The sequence below is a fragment of the Poecilia formosa genome, unplaced genomic scaffold (genome assembly GCF_000485575.1).
Source record: "Poecilia formosa unplaced genomic scaffold, Poecilia_formosa-5.1.2 Scaffold16, whole genome shotgun sequence".
NCBI lineage: Eukaryota > Metazoa > Chordata > Actinopteri > Cyprinodontiformes > Poeciliidae > Poecilia > Poecilia formosa.
This window is the reverse complement of record NW_006799955.1, coordinates 426,231-445,857: the sequence shown is the minus strand read 5'-3', so window position 1 is coordinate 445,857 and position 19,627 is coordinate 426,231. Positions and strand designations below refer to the sequence as shown.

At 38.7% G+C, this 19,627-nt stretch overlaps 1 protein-coding gene across 2 annotated transcripts in view; it reads left to right on the top strand.

Annotated features, from left to right (window-relative positions):
- The window catches only part of igsf3 (immunoglobulin superfamily, member 3), a 107,293-nt gene that overhangs the window by 27,250 nt on the left and 60,416 nt on the right, over window positions 1-19,627 (top strand). Inside the window, exon 2 of one of the 2 annotated variants that reach the window (XM_007546364.2) lies at window positions 2,512-2,889. In XM_007546364.2, coding sequence (XP_007546426.1) covers window positions 2,512-2,889 — 378 coding nt within the window. Of the gene's footprint in view, window positions 1-2,508; window positions 2,890-19,627 lie in introns of both variants that reach the window. The other variant, XM_007546363.2, reaches the window with a different exon arrangement.

Genomic DNA, 19,627 nt, shown 5'->3' with positions numbered 1-19,627 from the left:
GTATATAATGCACCAGTTTGGACCTAAGAAGAGTATTGAAAATTGCCTGTGCTATAAACAGTCGTCCTCCACTGCAAAGAGAGAAGGAGCAATCTGAACGAGACTGTCATGAAATGTGTGGTTGGTGGTGGTGAGGAGATGACGCAGAGAACCCAGGTTATGGTGAAGATGAATTTAATGATGAAGATAACTCATAGAGTCCAAGTCAGGCAGCACGGCAGTAACAACTAGCACGCAGCTAACAACCGGTAGCAACTGACAGCATCAAACAAGAGCGTCGCAAACCAGGACTTAAACAGTTCTACTGGAAAACAGACTAAACGGGAACCAGCACAAACCAGGACTTGCCAGTTCCACTGGAGAGTGCCGACTACATTAGACATAGACAACGGCAATACACACGACGAGGATCCGACACAGACAAAGACAACAGGTGGGGTTAAATACACAGGGAAGGTAATCAGGGAACGGGATACAGCTGGGAGCAATCAACAGGGAAGACACAGAGACAGACTCACAGGACTACACAGAAACTCAAAAATAAACACACAGAAACACGGAACATGACAGAGACAGCTGTTATCGTTAATTCAATTTGTGGCCAACGCAGACTGAACAACTTCCTACACTTCCTTCGCTGCCATTGCTAAAACTACAGGCAGAGTACAATTCTAAAACAGCGCAGAAAATCTACGTCAACGTTTTCTGATTGACCCAGTCAAAAATTGATCGATTGATTGACTTACCAATATCACAGAAGATATTAGAAGACTATGTAATGCTGATACAGGTTCCACTTTTCTACACATAATCATTTCACATTTTACTTATCAGCTTTTACCTTGGGACGACTGGGGCTGAATGGGAAGCGTAATTGTCTTAAAATTGGTTATTGATCGGTTTTTGAAATTATTGGTTCATGTAAACTTTCCAGCAACATGTCAATGTGCCCTGAAGTAAGGCACTTAACCCCAGTTTGTTTAAAGATTCACATTTCTGTGAAGAAATGTGTGCTCATTTGTGAGTTCATTTGGGTGAATGCTGCTCAGGTGTAAAAATGCTTTGAATGGTCATTATTTCTAGAAAAGCATTAAATAAGTTCCATCATTACATTGTCAAAATATTATTTCAAGAATAACTTCTTTCATGCGATTTACTTTTCTCAAGTCACTTCACTTTGAGCTAATGCTACAGATTAGCATTAGCTAATGTTTGACTCGAGCTGATGTTACACATGTGGGTTGGTCATGATTGTACAACTCTTGTCATTTATGTGGTTTAAAGAGTAGAATGACTTTTGCAGTTGCAGATTATTATCATTGGAGGAGTGTTCAAAAATAACAGTAATGCACTTGTTTAATGATGAGGTCTGTGTATGTTAGCACATATTTTGACACAGGACAGATAAGAGGTAAAAACAAAGGATTGAGCTGTCTAACGCAATGATCTTTAGGGAAATTTACAGTGCTCCATATTGTTCCTGTGTTGCCAATAAGAAGCCATACACCAATTTAGCGTCCTATTGTAAGAAAAATCATTCTTTTACAGCAGTAGACAATTATGCTATGTGGTTTCAGACAGCATGTCACTATCCATAAAATAAACTGCATTTCTTTGTTAGAGGGCTGTGGGCACAAAGGATATTTTTGTGTCAGAAAATACGTTTTGAAATTACCAGATTAAAAAAAAAACAACAACATTTTAAATTGACTCTTTAGTTTAATCCTTCTGCAGTTGAGGACTACAAATACCATATTGAAATGTAGAAAAGACACTTTCCGTAACTTGTGTTGAGAAGCAGTGCTGTCCGCCTGATAAAATACATTTCCAAAATGACCATAAAAGTGAACTCTGTGAGGGAATTTCATCGTTGACATGTTTGTGCCAAGTGTGTTGCCAATAAACAAATGCTTGTTTGTGTCAGCCTGGCTGATGTTTCAGTTTGACTCAAATCCACGGTTTGTTCTCATCCGTGCTCGGGAATCATGGCATGACAAAAAGATTAGGGATGCATCAGGGTAAACACTGTTTATTATCCACTTCAAAAGCACCTGTTCTCTTTGCAGCTTGACAGCCTTAATGCGTCTCACGGGCTTGTGTTTTACCTGCTCACGCTGAGCTCTCACGTTACTCCCAGATGGCTCCCTCTAACCTCAGTGTAGTGCAGCCTTATTGGTGTGTGTAAGGTGAAGAGCTAATGTCTGAGTGCATGTAATAGCAGTGAGCGACAACAGTCACAGTGATCTTTTCGAGTGCCGTTTTAAAAGCCGCATTTGTGTGATTGTCTGTGGGCATTTCTACCTCAGCAAGAACTGCTCCCAGAAGGCTTAGCTGCACTCATCAGTCTTTTTCTGTATTTCCTGGGAGACGTACGGCGTCTAAACTGTGTCAGTGTTAAATATTTAAATCGCAGCTTTTTAACTCATGTTTTCCTTTCTTTTCTCCCCACCTTCTCTTCTTTCTTTCTTCTTTTTTTGCTTCCTTTCTCTTCCCGTTGTTATCTTGCAGCAGGCGTTGCAGTTGCTCAGAGGGTTGTGACAGTCCAGAGCGGACCCCTGGTCCGGACAGAAGGCTCCCATGTGACCATCTGGTGCAACGTGACAGGCTACAAAGATGGTGTGAAACAGGACTTTGACTGGTCCATGTACCTGCCGTCGGTACCAGAACGGGAGATCCGGATTGTGAGCACAGCCCAGTCAGACTATGCTTATGCTGTGTATGCCCAGAGGGTGAACAGTAAAGAAATTTTTGTGGAGAGGCTGAGCGATGACTCAGCGGTTCTTCACATCACCAAAGTGCAGGCCAGGGACCAAGGCGTGTTTGAGTGTTACACCCCCAACACGGACGGGCGGTACCTGGGATCCTACAGCGCGCGCACCAACCTCACCGGTGAGTCTCTGAACAAACACACATTGTCATTTGTCATCAAAGTGACAAACAGGAAAGCTAAAATAAATCCACCACTGTTAAGGTGATGGCAAGCCTACTATTAGAAATGGCTTTTTTTTTTTCTATACGCAGCTTGTGGAAGTTTGAGCTTCTAGTGGCGCCATGCAAACATTTTAATTTTAGCATTACACTGATTTATTACACACGGAATTTGGAATTATAAATTATAAATTAGATTCTTTTTGCAAAATCTTTGCTCTGAGTAGAGTTTACTAGTATATAAAAAAAGAATATTGCAGAAATTGAATACATTCTGGAGAATAAAGTTACAATTTAAACAAATAATATTGTTATTTGTTTAAATTTGTTTAAAAGGCTTTGTGAAAGCCTGTCGCTTTTTGACATCATTTTTCCCCAGTTGTTGTATTGGAGCATTTTGAGGGGATACTGGAAATTTGGATTTAGTTGTTGTGAAACACCCGACACATAAGATGACACGACACACACCCGGATTCACAAAAGCTTTAAGTCGCCGTTTGGTGTACAATTATCCAGCGTAGGTTTCAGACACAGTTATTTCAGATTCTGAGCTTGAGATGATCAAATGCAGTCCAAATGTATTACTAAACATGTTCATTATGTTAATTATTTTTAATTCGGTTAAATCTGTTTCCAATTCTAACCTTCGTATTGTCAACGGCTAATTAGAATATTTCCAAGTTTCTGTCAGTTTTATTATACAATAAACATCAATGCCATTTTTTTCAAGTGTCTTAAAAAAACTCATCTTGAAAGTGTAAAGTTTTTCTTTTGTTTTATTATCAATTATGGTAAATGTACTCTGAAGACTTAGGATTCTCTGAGGTGGTATTTAGTATTTAAAAGCTTAAGAGCAAATGTTGGACAAAACTCTCAATAATGACGGTGTGTTCAAAACTTTGTCCTGGCACTGTTTGGTCCGTGATTCTTATTTCTGGGGAAATACACAAAGAAGAAAGTCTCTCTGAAGTATATGTAATTGTCACTCTAGTTTCACCCAGTCCCGCCCCGAATGCCTGGAGAAAGCCAATCTCTTAATCTTACACACATCCATACACAAGCCAACACGGACTTTCTTCCCACCTATTCGTTTCTTGCCTTGGGGCTGTTTCTGTAGCATACCCACTGTGTTGGCAAGATGAGTGACTGTTTCAAACAGCCAGCACAAGTTTTCCCCTTCAACTCCTTCATTTTCAGATGCATACTTAGATCTAATCCCCCTCCACAAAAGGCAGCTCTGAAGTCACAGCTGCCACAGTGGTGGATTCCATTCCCTTCGTAACTTCATGGCTTTATCCGTCACATATTTGACCCTGTTCTTGAGGCCAAGGCTCAGACCAAATGCCTCATTCTGAAAATGGGAATTACAAAAATCCGTGGAGTCGTATGAAACATGAGTATTTGCAATGCTTTTCTTTTTAGGCAAGCGTCACGTCCAGCTGTCCTTGCTGTCTGAAAGGTGATTAAATGATATGGCTTACATATTAATTTAGTTTTTTTTTTTCTTTTTATTATTATTATTTCTTTGAATGAGTGATCCTGGACTTCAGCTGTTATAATTTCTAGTATGTTCAGTGCGATCTGAATGTAGGGCAGGGCTCAGTTGCAGGGCGCTGTGAAACAGTGCTGCTGATAACACACAGTATTTATAGATCCGTGTGTGTGTGTGTGCGTGTGTGTGCGCGTGTGTGTGTGTGTGTGTGTGTGAGAGAGACAGAGAGAGCTAGACAGAGTGTGTGAACAGAGGTATTGAAGGACTGTTATCCAAGCTCCTTTCTGTGTCTCTAACCTCTTAACCCACTTCCGAGGGTCAGGGGTCCACTGCAGGGTCTCTCCCATATTTTTCTCCGTGCCATGGCACAAACCCGCTGTGAATCCCCAGATGGATGCATGAAGCCGTGGCTCATGGTGTGAGCAAACAATAGCTTGTCCTTCCTCCACTCTTGTCCCTGTTCTTCCTTTTCCCACTCATCTTGTGTTTCCTATTGTGAGGTTGCTTACTTATTTCATCACAGTCGACCCTTTTTGCAAAAGGTTTACTTTTGGAAAAACAAAGTACTTAAAGGGCAATGCCAGAGGACTGTTCTGCAGCTATCTTCACAACCATCAAAAAATGTATTTATTTGAATCTTTTAACATGCTTGATTACATACACACAGATTTGTATCAAGTGTTCTCTTGTTTTAATTTTTGTGATTTTTATTGTATTTTTTTTTATTCAAATCTAGGTTTCAGTTTCTCTGATATTTAAAATGCTATGTAGGACCAATAAAACAATATCATGAGAGAAATGTTGTTTCATGGCCAAGTTGTGGCCACAAACGTCACAGGATCTTGACAGTTTTCCTACGATTGTCATGAACAGCTGTCAAAATTAGGTTACATCCCCTACAAAAAAAGTTTGACCCCTCACATCATGCTGTATCTCTGCATGGTAGTGGCAAGCTGAGTGAATTGGCAAAGTTTGGAGCAAAATTAGGAAACGTGATTGGAAAGTTGAGTGGAAAGAAGAAGTAAGGTAGAAAAGGTTGATCAAAATATAGGGATTACCACACTCTTAAGAGGACTGTGAAGGAAATCCATTTAAAAGTTTGGAGGAGTTCACAAAATGTGGACTCAGTTTTAAGAGTCACCACACAGGCTTACCTAGGACATGAGCTGCAACTGTTGCATACGTTTTTTAAGCACACAAGACAATATTAGAAGTTCTTTGGCTAAAAATGGTCCAAAGTCTCCTTCAGATTATATATTAGTATATGCATATTTCACTTTTCCTTAGGTTTGTGTGTGGTTAGGTTAGCTCAGGTCTCTGTAGTGATGTTTGTAGTGATGGTTCAGCCTCACTCACAGTGATCTAGTTCCTCCTCTGTTGCATTCTCTCTGTAGTGTCATTATGGTGAGCTTCACGTGGAATCTAATACCTGAAGCCTGAGGAGGAAAACTGCTTTAGCAGCACACCTGGACACCTTTCTGTCTTTCTGTCATGTGTTGTAATGCCATTTACATGAAGTTGCACACCCATATGCCTGACGCCTGTTTCTGTATCTCAGTGATACTTTTCACAGAAAGTCAGCAATCAGAATCCACCCTGTATTTCACCCTCTATGAAGTTGCAAAGTTGAAACAAATTAAAGTTTGGTTCAATCTACTTAGTGCCTTTGGGGGAGGACAGATAGAGATGAACCAAAGATCTAATATCTCAATTTATTGGTCAGTTTACATTCCACCTCTCAGTACAATTAAGCATTATTAGTATGTTTTGTCGGAGAGTTTGCTGGAACTTGTTACTTTAGCAACCATTTGAGAAAGTGGATGGATGAGCAAACTTTTTTATTTCTTGCAAGTAGCAACAAAACAATGTTTAGAGTTTTTAAATCCCCAGACTCAGAGCAATAACGACTACATCCCTATGAAGGCTGCATGTCTCCAGGTGCCAGACATCTCTTGCCGTAAGTTGCTTTGTCCTTGCGCTGCAATATTTATTAGTTGTCCAGTGTAAGTGGTGAGGTCCTATACACGGTCCGCATTTAACCTTGGAGTGTCGTAGCTGTTTAAGCCTTATTGTAGTTACAACGTCCGTACATCAATTTTCTTAAACTGAAATATGACTGAGCTCCCATCTGCTCCGTCTGAGTGTATGTTTCTCTGTGTAATGTTTGCACGTTTGTGTGGATGCTTGCGTGTTTGACTTCCTCCTACACATCAGATTGCAAGAAAAAAAAAGGACAACAGCATGACATGGCCATCATGGTTGTTCTTATCCTACGCACCAGCCTGTGTTTGAGCTTATCCAACAGCTAGCAGAACAACAAGCCCTGGCCTAGAGACACCATGACGTTTTAGTGAACCCCCACTTCAGAAGAATGCACCATAAAAGTGATTCTAATGGAAAATAGAAAGAATTTTAAGGCTATCTGTATCCTGAACGATAATGATTTCTTTAAAAAATATCATCCTTAAAGGACTGACAACAATGGTACAATTCCAGTAATGGCATTCTTGGTCCTTCTCCTTATTCACTGCTGACGAGTGAGAGAAACCCTATTTCCAGGTGTCAGACATGAGGGGGAAAAAGAACTTTGGTTTAAAGTGATGTGGAAGAAAGAAAGTGAGATGGATGGCATTAGGAGGCAGAGATGAGAAAATTGGAAAGGAGAGAAATGGGGACAGAAGTGACAGCGTTGGAGATGAGCAGGGCGAATGATGTGAAATAGAGTCTGTGACCAATAAATGACAAGATGGGGTCTCACTGCACTGTGGTTGGTTACACCTCCCACAGGTATATAGCCCACATGACAGCTAGCACCATTGGCGTGCGTTTTAAAAAGCTCTCTCTCCCTGATGTGGCTCTTGGGGTTAATGTAGCTGCACGCTGCCGTGCATGTTCTAAAATGCAATTAGCGGGCATAAACTGAGGAAATGGTGAAAGAAACAGAGGAAAAAGGCGTGAGATGAGACAGAGGAATTTCAATCAATACTGAAAAAAATGTTACTTAAATCTTCTTTTAGAAAAAGCCACAGGAAATTACCACATCTCTTAGTTTTCATTTTCTTTCCATTTAAGACCTACATATTTCATTCTTCTGCTAAAAGAAGAGAAAAGGGGGTTTTAATTTACTGGTGAAACACCCTTACTCTGAACAGGTACTTTTACGTAAGAATTTAAATATGTTGTAATATGAACAAAAAGAACACTTATTTCAAACTCAAGACTAATTAAAAATATTTTTTAATATAGAAATGCAACCTTCCTGAATAGTATATTCATGTACTCTGCAGCATTCACACTTAGTACTTGGCTGGGGCTACTTTTGCATGATTTAATGCAGCAATGTGGTGTGCAGGGAGGAGATCAGGCTTTGACTCTGCTGAGGGATTAAAGAAGAAGTGGCCTTCGGCTCTTCTGCATTGCTAATATGGTAAATACATGTATAGCAATTCATCAAGTCCAAAGAGTTGATGACATCTCTGGACTTCATCAAGTCCAAGAATTGCTACATTCATCGCTACTGAATGTAGCCATTCATACTACATTCAGTCATTCACCCACTCATGCACACGCCGCTGATGGTAAGCTACTCACTAGTTTAGTTTGATGTCTTTTATCTTTCTCTTTACCTAAATCTTATAGTGCTGGCCAATTAAGCACAGTGATCCCATTCTCATTGAATAAGGTGTTGATACTGTTGGCAGTGTGGGAAAGCACAAAGTGCTGGTGGAAAATTAAATCAGCATCTCCATAGAGCTTGTCAGCAGAGGGAAGCTTAAAACTTCCTGCTAAGATGACTATGCTGACTTTGGACTCGATAAAGAAAACTGTGTGACCAAAACCAGCAGATGAAAAGGTTCTTGAAATCATCTCCAATAGTGAAAACCTCACACTGCAACTCACACAGTTCGGTTCTGTGTGTCTCCAATCTTTTCTGAACTGTGATTTCCAGATAAAATGGAAAACCTACTTTCATAACAACAACAACAACAACAAAAATCAGTATTATGAACCACTGAATAGCAGCCTTGGGTTCCTTAACCCAGGAAAGACAGTTCTTGAAGTGGCTTAAGATAAGGAAGGTGATAGTCTTAGACATCTGTGTGAGTCAAATAGTTCAAATTCTGGTTGGTCACTTTTTCTTATCACTCAGCTTTCCATTATTATTATTGTATACAGCACTCTGTGAACTGCCAACTTCTTTATTAAGCTTTGGTAATTTTCCTGGTAACTGCCTGCTTAACCACCTCCATGTTGGTAGTTGTCCTCATTGTTGTGACCATAACATTTCTGTCTTAAAAAACTGTCTTTTAATGGAAATCAACTGTAAGCCATGCTCATGAACATGACCAGAAATAACCACTTGAAATCACTTCACGTGTGGAATAAGTTGATACAAGTTGTACCGTTTGAACAACTGAAGTGACTTTAATTTTCAATGATTTCCTTGTCTATTGACATATTGTAGATCACCGGCTAACATCCGTGTTCTTCTGAACATGATAATTAACAGGAGCGATTTCTTTGTTGTGTTTTTTTAGTTAGCATGGACACGGCTTTGCTCCTCTCAACATCCAGCCAGAGAGGCTGAAACAATCTTCTGCTGAGCTCAGCATTGTGTGTGTGCGTGTTCATTTTCATGCCTGATTTGTGTGTCACCCCTGCTTTTTCTTTTTTTTTTTTTCTTCCCATGAGAGTTAAAGTTGCTTTCCTCTACTCTTAATGAGATGGGGCCGAACGAAAAGATGTCATCTTGCATTCTGTCTGTTACACCGGGTGACACATGGAGCCCACCTCCCGTTTTCCTCTTCAGTTCTGCATTTCCATCTGAATCCCACTGCCTTCCTAAGCCTATTGCTCAGGATTTGATTCCTTGGTCCTTACATCAGCTCCAAGTCGGCATTACTCATGCTGGTTTATGGCTTTGTCAATGAAATGGAAAGACATGAGTGTGATTGAACTCCAAGCAGTGATTAAATAAGACAGAGAAATAGAGAAATCTTCAATGATGCCTTGTGTTAGCAAGAAAGACGTACAGGATGTTATTAGTAGAGGAGAAGGTGTGAGAGAGAGAACGGGAAAACAAGGAGACAAGACATTTTTGTATCTCTTATTGATCGACAGCACAGGTCTGTGAAGCATCTTTATCTTTTTCATCTTTCCTTACAGTGACACTTACATTTTCCTGTCCCACCTTTCACTCTGGCCTTACAATCGCCTCTCAGTTTCTTTTATAATTACATTTTCTTTACCTCGATTTGTGTGTGTGTGTGTTTGTGTGTGTGTGATTGCTCGAACTGGCTGTAAGCTGCAGACCAGGCAGCTCTCCAAATGGAAAGAGATTTTTATCGCCATGTCTAGCTTGCTGTTCCCTCCCTCATCTACTTTAGCAGAAAAGGGCTTCCTGCCAATAGCATTAATGCAACTCAACCTTCTGGACACAGATGCACAGATATATATGAATTATACTCAATGGAAAACACAAACGCATTCACACACAGCAGTGAGCTGTCAGTCAGGAACTATGTCGCACCCATAATTGAGTCTAAGAGGGATGGTGCTGAAGTGTTCCCATTGGAGGATACGCTTTCAAAGGAACAGCACTGACGAGAGGTTTAACAACCCGTGGATCACTGTAGTTGACAATGTAACGCCTGGGTAGAGCATGTAGCGCTGTGAAGAAAGGAGTGCTGAACAATGAAAACTAAGACACCTTAATGTCTTCACTACCGCGGAACAAGCTGCCCTAAATGCTGTGTGCAGGTTTTGTCCTTCGCCGGTGGCCCAAATTCACAGGGAGACATCTAAAAATAACCCAAAAGGTGGGAGAAGTTAAAAATACTCTATAATTGATAATTTTTTTTTACTCGTTATGTTACGGCAAATTTGTAACTGGCAGCTACAGTTTAACTCTCTGAGATGTGGTTTCCCTTGTCAGAGATTTAAAGTCTAATGTGGTTTTCTTAGAGTAGATTATCTCACCGACACTTCAAGACGTCTGTTGGTCTTCCTTCATGTTATCTGCAGCGACTTGAACTAATGTCCAGGTCATACACCACACATTTCGCCCCCATACTGACTGAACAAAACCTCCAAGTTAATTTGGAAAAAAAAAAGTACTTAACCAATGCATATCAGATAATTTATCTTGGTAGTTAAGTACTTTTGTTAAATTATCCAAATGGAAACACTTTCAGGGCTAGTCACCAAGCCACATTAATGACCAGTAACTTGATTTTTTATGTTGCTCCTTAGGGTACAGCGCACAGATTCAGTGTTGATCACATGCATTTAAATGGCTAGATAAATACGCACCCCTTTATTCCTGTAAAACGACTTCCTGTGGTTCATCTTTGGGACCTGGAAACACTAAACAACACTGGAATAGGAAGCTTAGTTACTGAACAAATGATGTTCATATACCGCAAAGGTCATGGGGGACCAAAGCAACGAGGCTACAAATCTTGAATCTTTTATAACTTAATACAGAAATACAAAAACGTGACCCACTGATAACCCTTAAGAACCTGGCATCAGTAAATGCTTTTCTAAAAACGGAATCTTAAAACTCACACAATTGTAACAGGCTTAGAGATAATTAAATCTAATCCATCATGCTGGGTTTTTAAGCAGACATGACATTAACGCTGCCAACAGTAAAGACAAGCAAAGAAACGGCCTCATCAAAAAGAATGTCTTTATGAACACACTTTTCTTCATTTGCAGTCATCTCAAAACAAAATGTTTGTCCTTTTATTCTAACAGAAGTGTTCAGTTTAACCCACTAAAATGGACCAAACATGATTTGATGCTCAGATAAGGTCTTAATTTGTTGGACCTTTGGTGATTTTTGTATTTGTTTCTGCTGCTAAGCTAAGATCGTATTAAGCAAATACAGTTTAATTTTAGCAGAATACTAGAAAAAAAAAAAAAACTAGCTATATTGACCTTATCAGTCATGCTATGAAGTTAGAAAAGATACATTTTTTATTAAGTAAAAGTTATCCTGAAGGACATTCAACTATTTATCCTACCAATCCTGAGTTTGACATTAGATTTCCTGATATGTTTTGATCAGTTTGCTTGTTTTTGTTGTTTCATAAGGATATGATGTCTTGTTATAAACAAATCTGTTTAATAGAATACAGTTTTTTTTATGATTATTTAAACTTTCATTATGAAAATGTTTACTTTTATGTATTTACAAGCCCAACTAAGGACTAGTTTGACTAAGTTAAATATGCAGAAATAATCCAAAGCTTTTAAAAACCAACAAAAATCATTTTTGCTAAGGAATATTGACTGCAGCGATTAGGAGGGACGGCTTCCAGTACCAGACTTTTCTTGCCTTAACTTGTATTGTCTTTTGTGCAGATATTTACTTGTTGTCCAGTGTTGGTGGTAAAGTCCTACACAAGGTTAACCTCTAACCTTGGACAGCCTGAGTCTGAGCTAGTTAAGCTCAGCAACACTAAATACAAAACTCAATAATTTGGGTCCTCAGGCCAAAGAACTTCTGTGAAGCGAATGGGCCAGTTATTAAACATAAATCAAATTCTCTTGTTGGCTTCAGGCTGCAGAAAAATCCACTTTGCTATGAAGTAAGGGTGTAACAATATTTCTGGGTCATGAGACAAGATGGTACACAATATGAGTATATGGAGGTGGGGTGGTTGTTTTCACAAATAGAGTAAATATATCATCGATCTAATCAGCAAACAATATTGTAGTCTGGCTTTTACTAGTCCTCATGTAGTTGTGGAGAATTATTTCAGGTCCTTCTGCTCAGCAGGTGTGAGACTCTATAACCATCAATACTCTCAGCAATATATTATTTGCACAACATTTTTTTAAATAAATAGTCTTATTTTTGTATGCTTTTTTTAATATACATTTTTCATTAATCTGTCTGCTTTCACTGTGCTGCTGATATCCCCGTGTGGTGGCCATTTATGTAATGTTTGCGACTTGTAATTTCTACTAATTTAGTCTTCTATTTTGGGAAGTTTAGAATTTATTTAAGTTAAGTTTAGATCCAAAATCTGTAGTTAATTTGTATATTTGAATTGATTATGTTGGTAATTGGTTAGACTCTCCCATTAATTTAAGTAATTAAAACACACCGGGTGCTGAGTGGAGCGATTATTTGGCAAATGTTTGGTGTGTGGATGGGAGGTTTTTTGTAAATGATTTTTTGACCACTTTCACTTTTCACCTTTTTGTACTTGAAACGTCATTTTAAGTTTACTGTCATTTTTGACTAAGTTGTAGGACATTTTTGGTAATTATTTTGTCGCTATTGTTTACAAGAAATAAAGAATATATATTTTTCAAACAAATTAAGTCGGAAGTGCGTTCAAATCAAAAACCACCTGTTAACACCCACGGCCTTTGTTGGAATATTGTTTTTTGGAAACGAGAAGGCCGCGACACCCCGAGTTTCCCCAGTGATGGACATTATCACTGGCTTATGTCCCACCGTGATCTTTAGTGTGGTAAGGGCTTTCATTGAAGCACTTTCTATTCCATGGATATCTGCAGTTAAGTGCAGCGCCAGTTTTGTTATTTCACTGAGGGTCTGGAGTTTCTCTGTTATTTTGTGATTGACTTTGCGTTTTCCAGTATGCCAGAGTCAGCAAGTGTGTGCATGACATAAATGTCACTAGAGTGTTTTTGCAAAGCTCTGCGTGGACATCTGCACACTCACCGGTTTCCTGCAACTGCACCCTGTTGTCTTCATGGTGTACACGTGCTGTCTTCATTGGTAGTCTTGTGGAAGGGAAAGGTACAAGGAGGAGAGAGTTCCACTGATTGAGCTTTAGAGATTAGAATCAAACATAGCGTATTTGCATAGTAAACACATGCAGCCTCACTGTTTACTGAGATTAAGTTAACATGTCTGATGTATAGGATTTTAAGTGTGGGCTGTAAAGCTTAACCAAAAGCTGTTTTTAAAGTGCCGTGCAGAAGGTAAATAAAAATAACGCCCGGGAAGGTAAGTTATTCTGGGAAAGCAAGTCACATTTCCATCTAAAGTCTGGGTCAGAAGTTCTGGTGCTGCTGCAAATGAATAAAATCCAAAGTAAGAATTACCTTTGTCTCTGCTTGACCAGGTGATCTTTTGGGACAGTATCGCTCATCGCTTTGACATTCAGCGATCTAAAGTAATGTTTTATATCATGCTTGCAATTTTCTGTACTTATAAACAATGTCTACAATTTAGCGGCTGCTCACAGTTATAAGGTTTGAGCAGGGTTGGATAATTTCTCACATGTTGGCCAAGGATCACTATAGGTGGAATATGGTGTAATACAAAGTTTGCAGAAAATAAAATCAAACACTATTAAAATATATGTGAGTTTCATATAATGTGTATGGGTTTATGGGTCCGTTATTCACTGATTTTATGAAACACCTGGCTACATAAATAATAGATTTACACAAAATATTTTAGGTATACTGCAAATAGTTTGCTTACTGGAATGAAATCGAAGAAAGACGGGTTTAAACGGGGGTAAGAACTGAGGAAGGGACACATTTACTCAGATATTTCTCGCCATGAAGTGTTATTCAGTAGGTATCAGCATGTGACTTTACCAGGTGAAATAAACCAAAGCCGTTATTCAGAGATGAAGGAGTGCTTTAAGCTTGACACCTTGTTTCATTTATTTTACTCTGTTTTTTGTGTGTGTTTCTTTTTTTAATCTAGTACAATTGATTGAATACATCTGGTTAAAGATGGGTGGTTATGGGATAGTGGGGATAACAGTCATCTACCCAATTGAAGATTGTGAATAAGCTTTCAGCCTCCACAACCACATGTCAATGTGTCCTTAGGAAAGGTACCGACAGGGTCTACTGATCTGCATATTGTAAATGGATGTCAGTGTTGTGAGTTCACCTAGGTTCATGTTAATGTACTGCAGTGTAAAAGTTGTTTCAGGGGTCAGTATGGTTAGAAAAGGACCTGTTTAAATACAACTTCAGTCTATTTAGGTTTTAACAAGCTCCCATATATTTTAAATAGTTTGTCAGTGTTTTGGGTGTTTGCTAAGAAAATAGAAACAGTGACAGACGAGTTATAAATACCGTGAGAACACTTTGAAAATACTGCAACTTATTATGTGGTAGCCCCCAGTGATGCCAAAGTTAAAATCAGTTTTGCACCTTCCCACTGGTTCTAAATTCGACAGCTATGCCTTTTGCTCGTCTTTAGTTCAAAATCCAAAACACTTAACTGATTGAACCCGAACTGGACAGGTCTACTAGACAGAGAATCTCAAGAACACACATTTATGGAACCAATTTTATTTCTGTGATACCTTTACATTTTAATTTAGCTTCTGTGACCTGGATGCGTGGTTGCATCACTTCGCACAGACAGATGCAAAACCAGTTTTAACCCTGTGGCAACCGACGACGGGGGCAGAGAGCAGACATATGCTGGCACCTGTGCTCTCATGCCACAGTGGTAACAAGGGGCTATGTGGTCAAAGCGAGGCATTTGCGTGTAAGAGGGGAGGAGCTGGGATGGCATATGCCTAATTCCCCACAGTGCTGGCAGTTCAGACAGACAGTCGCTCCCTCAGCTGCTGTACTGCTGGATGGATGCCTGGTGACAGAGCACTGCCACCCTCGCTTAGCCGCGGTCCCTCGGTGACACCGTTTCTCACAGTGATACAACACATGTGGTGCCGCTTAGCTTCCCCACCTCTGGCTGGCTTCACACTCGACCTCAGCTTTACACGAAATGATAGTCTAGATCCTCTTGGCTTTGGCTTTACATTCATTACGGCGACTGCCCTGGGATCTACGTGGCAATGTGCCGCTTTTTAGGGAGGCAGGTGTGTGGAACTTGCCTAAAACCAAGGGGCTTTGTACTCTGATTAAAATGCAGTGATTTGCTATAAAAGGCTTCACATACACACACACTCACTAGTTGACAAAAATGGTCAGATGGCTGGGGCTATAGCTGGTCCTGTCCTCAGGGAGGTCTTAATTGGTCACAGTGCTTTACCATCTGGGGCTGTAGCAACAATGGAGGAGAGATGAAGGTAACGAGTGAGAGCTCCTGGAAGGGGTGTAGAAGGGGGAAAAAAAATGAGAGGAAAATCCAACTTTGCACAGCTTGGCAGTGATAACCTAAGAATTATTTGGACCGTTGTATACCTGATAAAATCAGTTTATATAATACAAGTGGGAGGCTGCATGAACGATTGCTGGGCTGTGGTGTCCGTGCCTGTAGGTAGACAAAGTATTGCGTGGCCTCATCTGTGTGCTTCTGTGCGAGCATACACGCTGTTATTGGCTGCCTGAGCAGAACGTGTAATAAGAACCTCCAGGACCGCAGCCATGGAGAAAACACATAAACCGTGTCTTGGAAGCTCTTTGTTTGTTTCTCTGTCTTTATGAGTAAACAGTGTTTGTTGGAGTTTGTGTTTGTTAAAGACGCGGGCAGATTGGGTATTCAGAGTTCTTGAATTCTGGGAATGTCTGCAACTGTATTTGTTTACTCAAGAACTGAGCACTGTGGAAATAGAAACTCTAAAAATATTTGTAATTTGCAGACTGTAGTCGGTATTTTAATGTCTAAACGGTTATTCCGTCCAGGCAGTCGAACGTCCAGTTGTTTGAGCATATTTAAAGCATAAACAACTGAAATACATGCACAATAATTCACTGTGAACTTTTACAGTAAAAAATGGCCAAAATACAAATAAAAAAACAAAAAAAACAAACAAAAAAAACCAAACATATTACCTAGAAAGCTTTGTATTTTGGATGTGAAAAATGAGTTGGAATCCTGGAAATAATCAAAAATGATGGAAAAGTTGAAAAGACGATGAAGAGAAATGAGGGATAAAGACACCGAGGAGGGCAAGAGGAGGAGTGCAATTCTGATTTGAGGGGCAGGAAGAATATTTGATGTGTTTAGGTATGATGAGTACATCTTCGATAGTCAAAAGGATTTCTGTCAACGATAGCTTGGCACACGGCACTCCTCAACGGCTCTTAGGAAGATTTGTCTTTCATACTCCCACCTCTCCTCAGACTACCCCTCCTCTCACACTTTGCCTTTTTAATCTCTCGCATACTCTCCATCTTCGCAGCACACTCAGTCAAGCTCTTCTTCCTGGCTGGGCCTCAATGAGATGCGGTGTCGTATTGAGTGTGTGTATGCCGTATAGATATGAATGTGAGCTCCTAAGTGTTTGTGTGTTACTTAGAGTTAATTCCTCCTCTTGTGCCTTTGTGTAAACAGCGTCTCGTATTAGAAAGCCTCTCCTCACCACGGATTCCTCTCTTATCACAACATTCAGCCTTTTAACTGCACGTCACCGTCCTCCAGTAACAAAGCTCAAGCCTTCACTCACTGCCTACCTTTCTTTTCTTTTGCTCTCCCACCTTTTTTCCTTTTGTTGACTCTATTGTCGAATTGTTTTCTACAATGAGAAAGAATGGACATATGCAAAAGTAAAGCTCTGTAAAATACACTGTGAAAACTGTGGAAGTATTTTTTCTTTTACTTTTTTTTGCCACATTAGCTGTCAATCATATTTACTGTTTAGTCAGTGATGAAAATTGACAAAGTTTACCTTGATCCCAGTAATTGGTAGGTTAAATACTTAAAGGTTTAAATTTGTTTCTGTTCATTAAAGACATCATAGGTGAAAACCCACCGACATCATTCTCTTTGATGTACTTTGTTTTGAGATTAATAAAAGCAGATAAAGGTTTAGGGCATGTGCTTTGACTCATAATCTTGTAATTCCTTCACTTTCAGGTTCAAAATATCTGTTATCAGGGAATCAGCAGCAATGTTTCCTTATCAAGCAGTCTGCATTTGTTACATTTATTTGTTGGATCTAAACAAATTTTATGCAAAATGAGTTTGTAGATGATGCTCGTCTTCAGAGAGAGGATCAGCAGACCATATGGCATTGTGGGAAATGTTCACTTAGTTAAGTTTTCGGTGTGATTATTTAGATTACCGTACTGGGTAACACTTTATTTGAAGGGGGGTGAATAAGACTGTCATGACACATTTCATAAACATGACATAACACCTGTCATGAACATGAATAAGCCTTCATGAATATTTATGACTGTTGTCATAAAGCGTCATTCGGTAAATTATGACACTTTTAATACAAAGTTGACATTATTCAAAATATCTTTGTTATGACAACTTGACATTAACCAATAAATCATTACTGTTTAAACTTTACCTTTAATAACATAAAGTTACGTAATTTTTAAAGTGCAATCAGTAATACTTTTATAACAAATTTATATCAGTAATGATTTCTTGGTTAATGTCAAGTTGTCATAACAAAGACATTTTGAATAATGTCAACTTTGTATTAAAAGTGTCATAATTTACCAAATGACGCTTTATGACAACAGTCATAAATATTCATGAAGGCTTATTCATGTTCATGACGGGTGTTATGTCATGTTTGTGAAAGTGTCATGTCAGTCTTATTCAACCCCCTTCAAATAAAGTGTTACCGATTAGTGGACTATTTAAGAAAGGAGAAAATTATAATGATGAAAAGAAAAAATGACAGTTATCTGTAAAAGAAATGGAGTCTTAATATTTGTTGTAGCAGAACTATTCTTAATATGTTTTTCTTTTCTTTTCCATTTTGTTTATTCATTTATTTTGTGTATATAAAACAAAACATTTATAACTTATAAAGCTGTAAATGTATTGTCATCGAGTAAAAGGCAGGGTACACCCTTAGACAGGTCAGCAGCCCATCACACTGATCTTAAGCTCTACCAGGTTATGAAATGATTTAGACTAGACTCCGCCATTATTATTAATTATATCAAGAGGAAGGTTAAATGAAAACATTTCTAAAACATTAAGTAAAACCCCAAAAACTCTTAGAATGAAAGGATTTGACTTTTTAAATTTCCGTGTATTTAGTCTCAGTTTGATGCTGTGAAGTTTTAGTATGAGATAGATGCTTGCTGCTGCAGGAAACACGACAAAATTTACAAGGTTAGCTGTATAATATTAAAGGCATTTATGACTTTCAGTCTACATCTCTCAATCCTGGCATTTTGGCTTATAAATAATTTGGCCTTTTCTAGGTTCTAAATCTAACCCTCAGGGACATAGAGAGTCACAACAAACATATTTCTCTATTTCATTATTTGAGTAAAAATGAAGCCAAAAACATAATAATAATAATAATAATCAAAGCATCCAAAGTCATAAAAGCATAGACATGTATAAAAGATGTACTTACTGTTTGCCATTCATCTCTACAGACTATTAGTCAGAATAAGCTAGAAAATATCAGGATGTCAGTCAGAATATCTCGCATTCCTTGTCGTTTATATCGATAGTAAATAACTTGTTAACAGTAGAAGAAACTGTGCAGGATCGTCCAACTAGGGCAGGACAACCAAATGTAGAGCTGATTCCAGAGAAAGAAAAATACATCATGTTACTTGACTTTCCTTTTAGTAAAACCGAGGACAACCTAGGCTTCACAAGCACAAAGTTATCTACATTTTGTTCATACATAAGGAGTAGTTACAAAAATACAAGCTTAACATATCCAGGGTATCCATTTAAGTTACCATAATTAACTTTCCCTTGCCATTAAGTGTACTAAACGCTGTCTTGTCATTGTTGATCATCCTCACAAAAGATTTTTTCGCTCTGAATTGCTTTATTTTCATGTAAGTAGCATTGTGTTTTTATCATAATTAATCTCAGCCATTTTGCTTAGTAGACATCACCGCTAGAATATTAAAGCAAGAGTAAATGCAGTTGTTTTCTTAAGAGTAAAGTGTGTTTACTTTTATGTTTTAGGTTATTTCTGGAGGCACACGAGAAAGATTTATTCCCTTTTATCACTGGCATGCTGCGCTGGCTCTATAAATGCTATTTGCACTTAGAGCAAAAACAAACCTTTATAATCATTGTGCTTATTGCAAATGTCTGTCCTCATTTTAATACAATGTGTTCTTTAAAGGGTAAATTAAAAACGGTTTACTTTCCCAGCAATTTCACTTTTAAAATTGTTTTACAAGAAGGATTGGGACACGGAGAACAGTTGATGCAATTTGGGAGGCGTTATACTCTGCACGGTTAGTGGCTCATGTGCGGTGTATAAAAACAACAATAAAATATTTTGTTGTTCAGTGAAGAGCTTAATAAAGAACACGGATCAAGATTACTTTAACGTT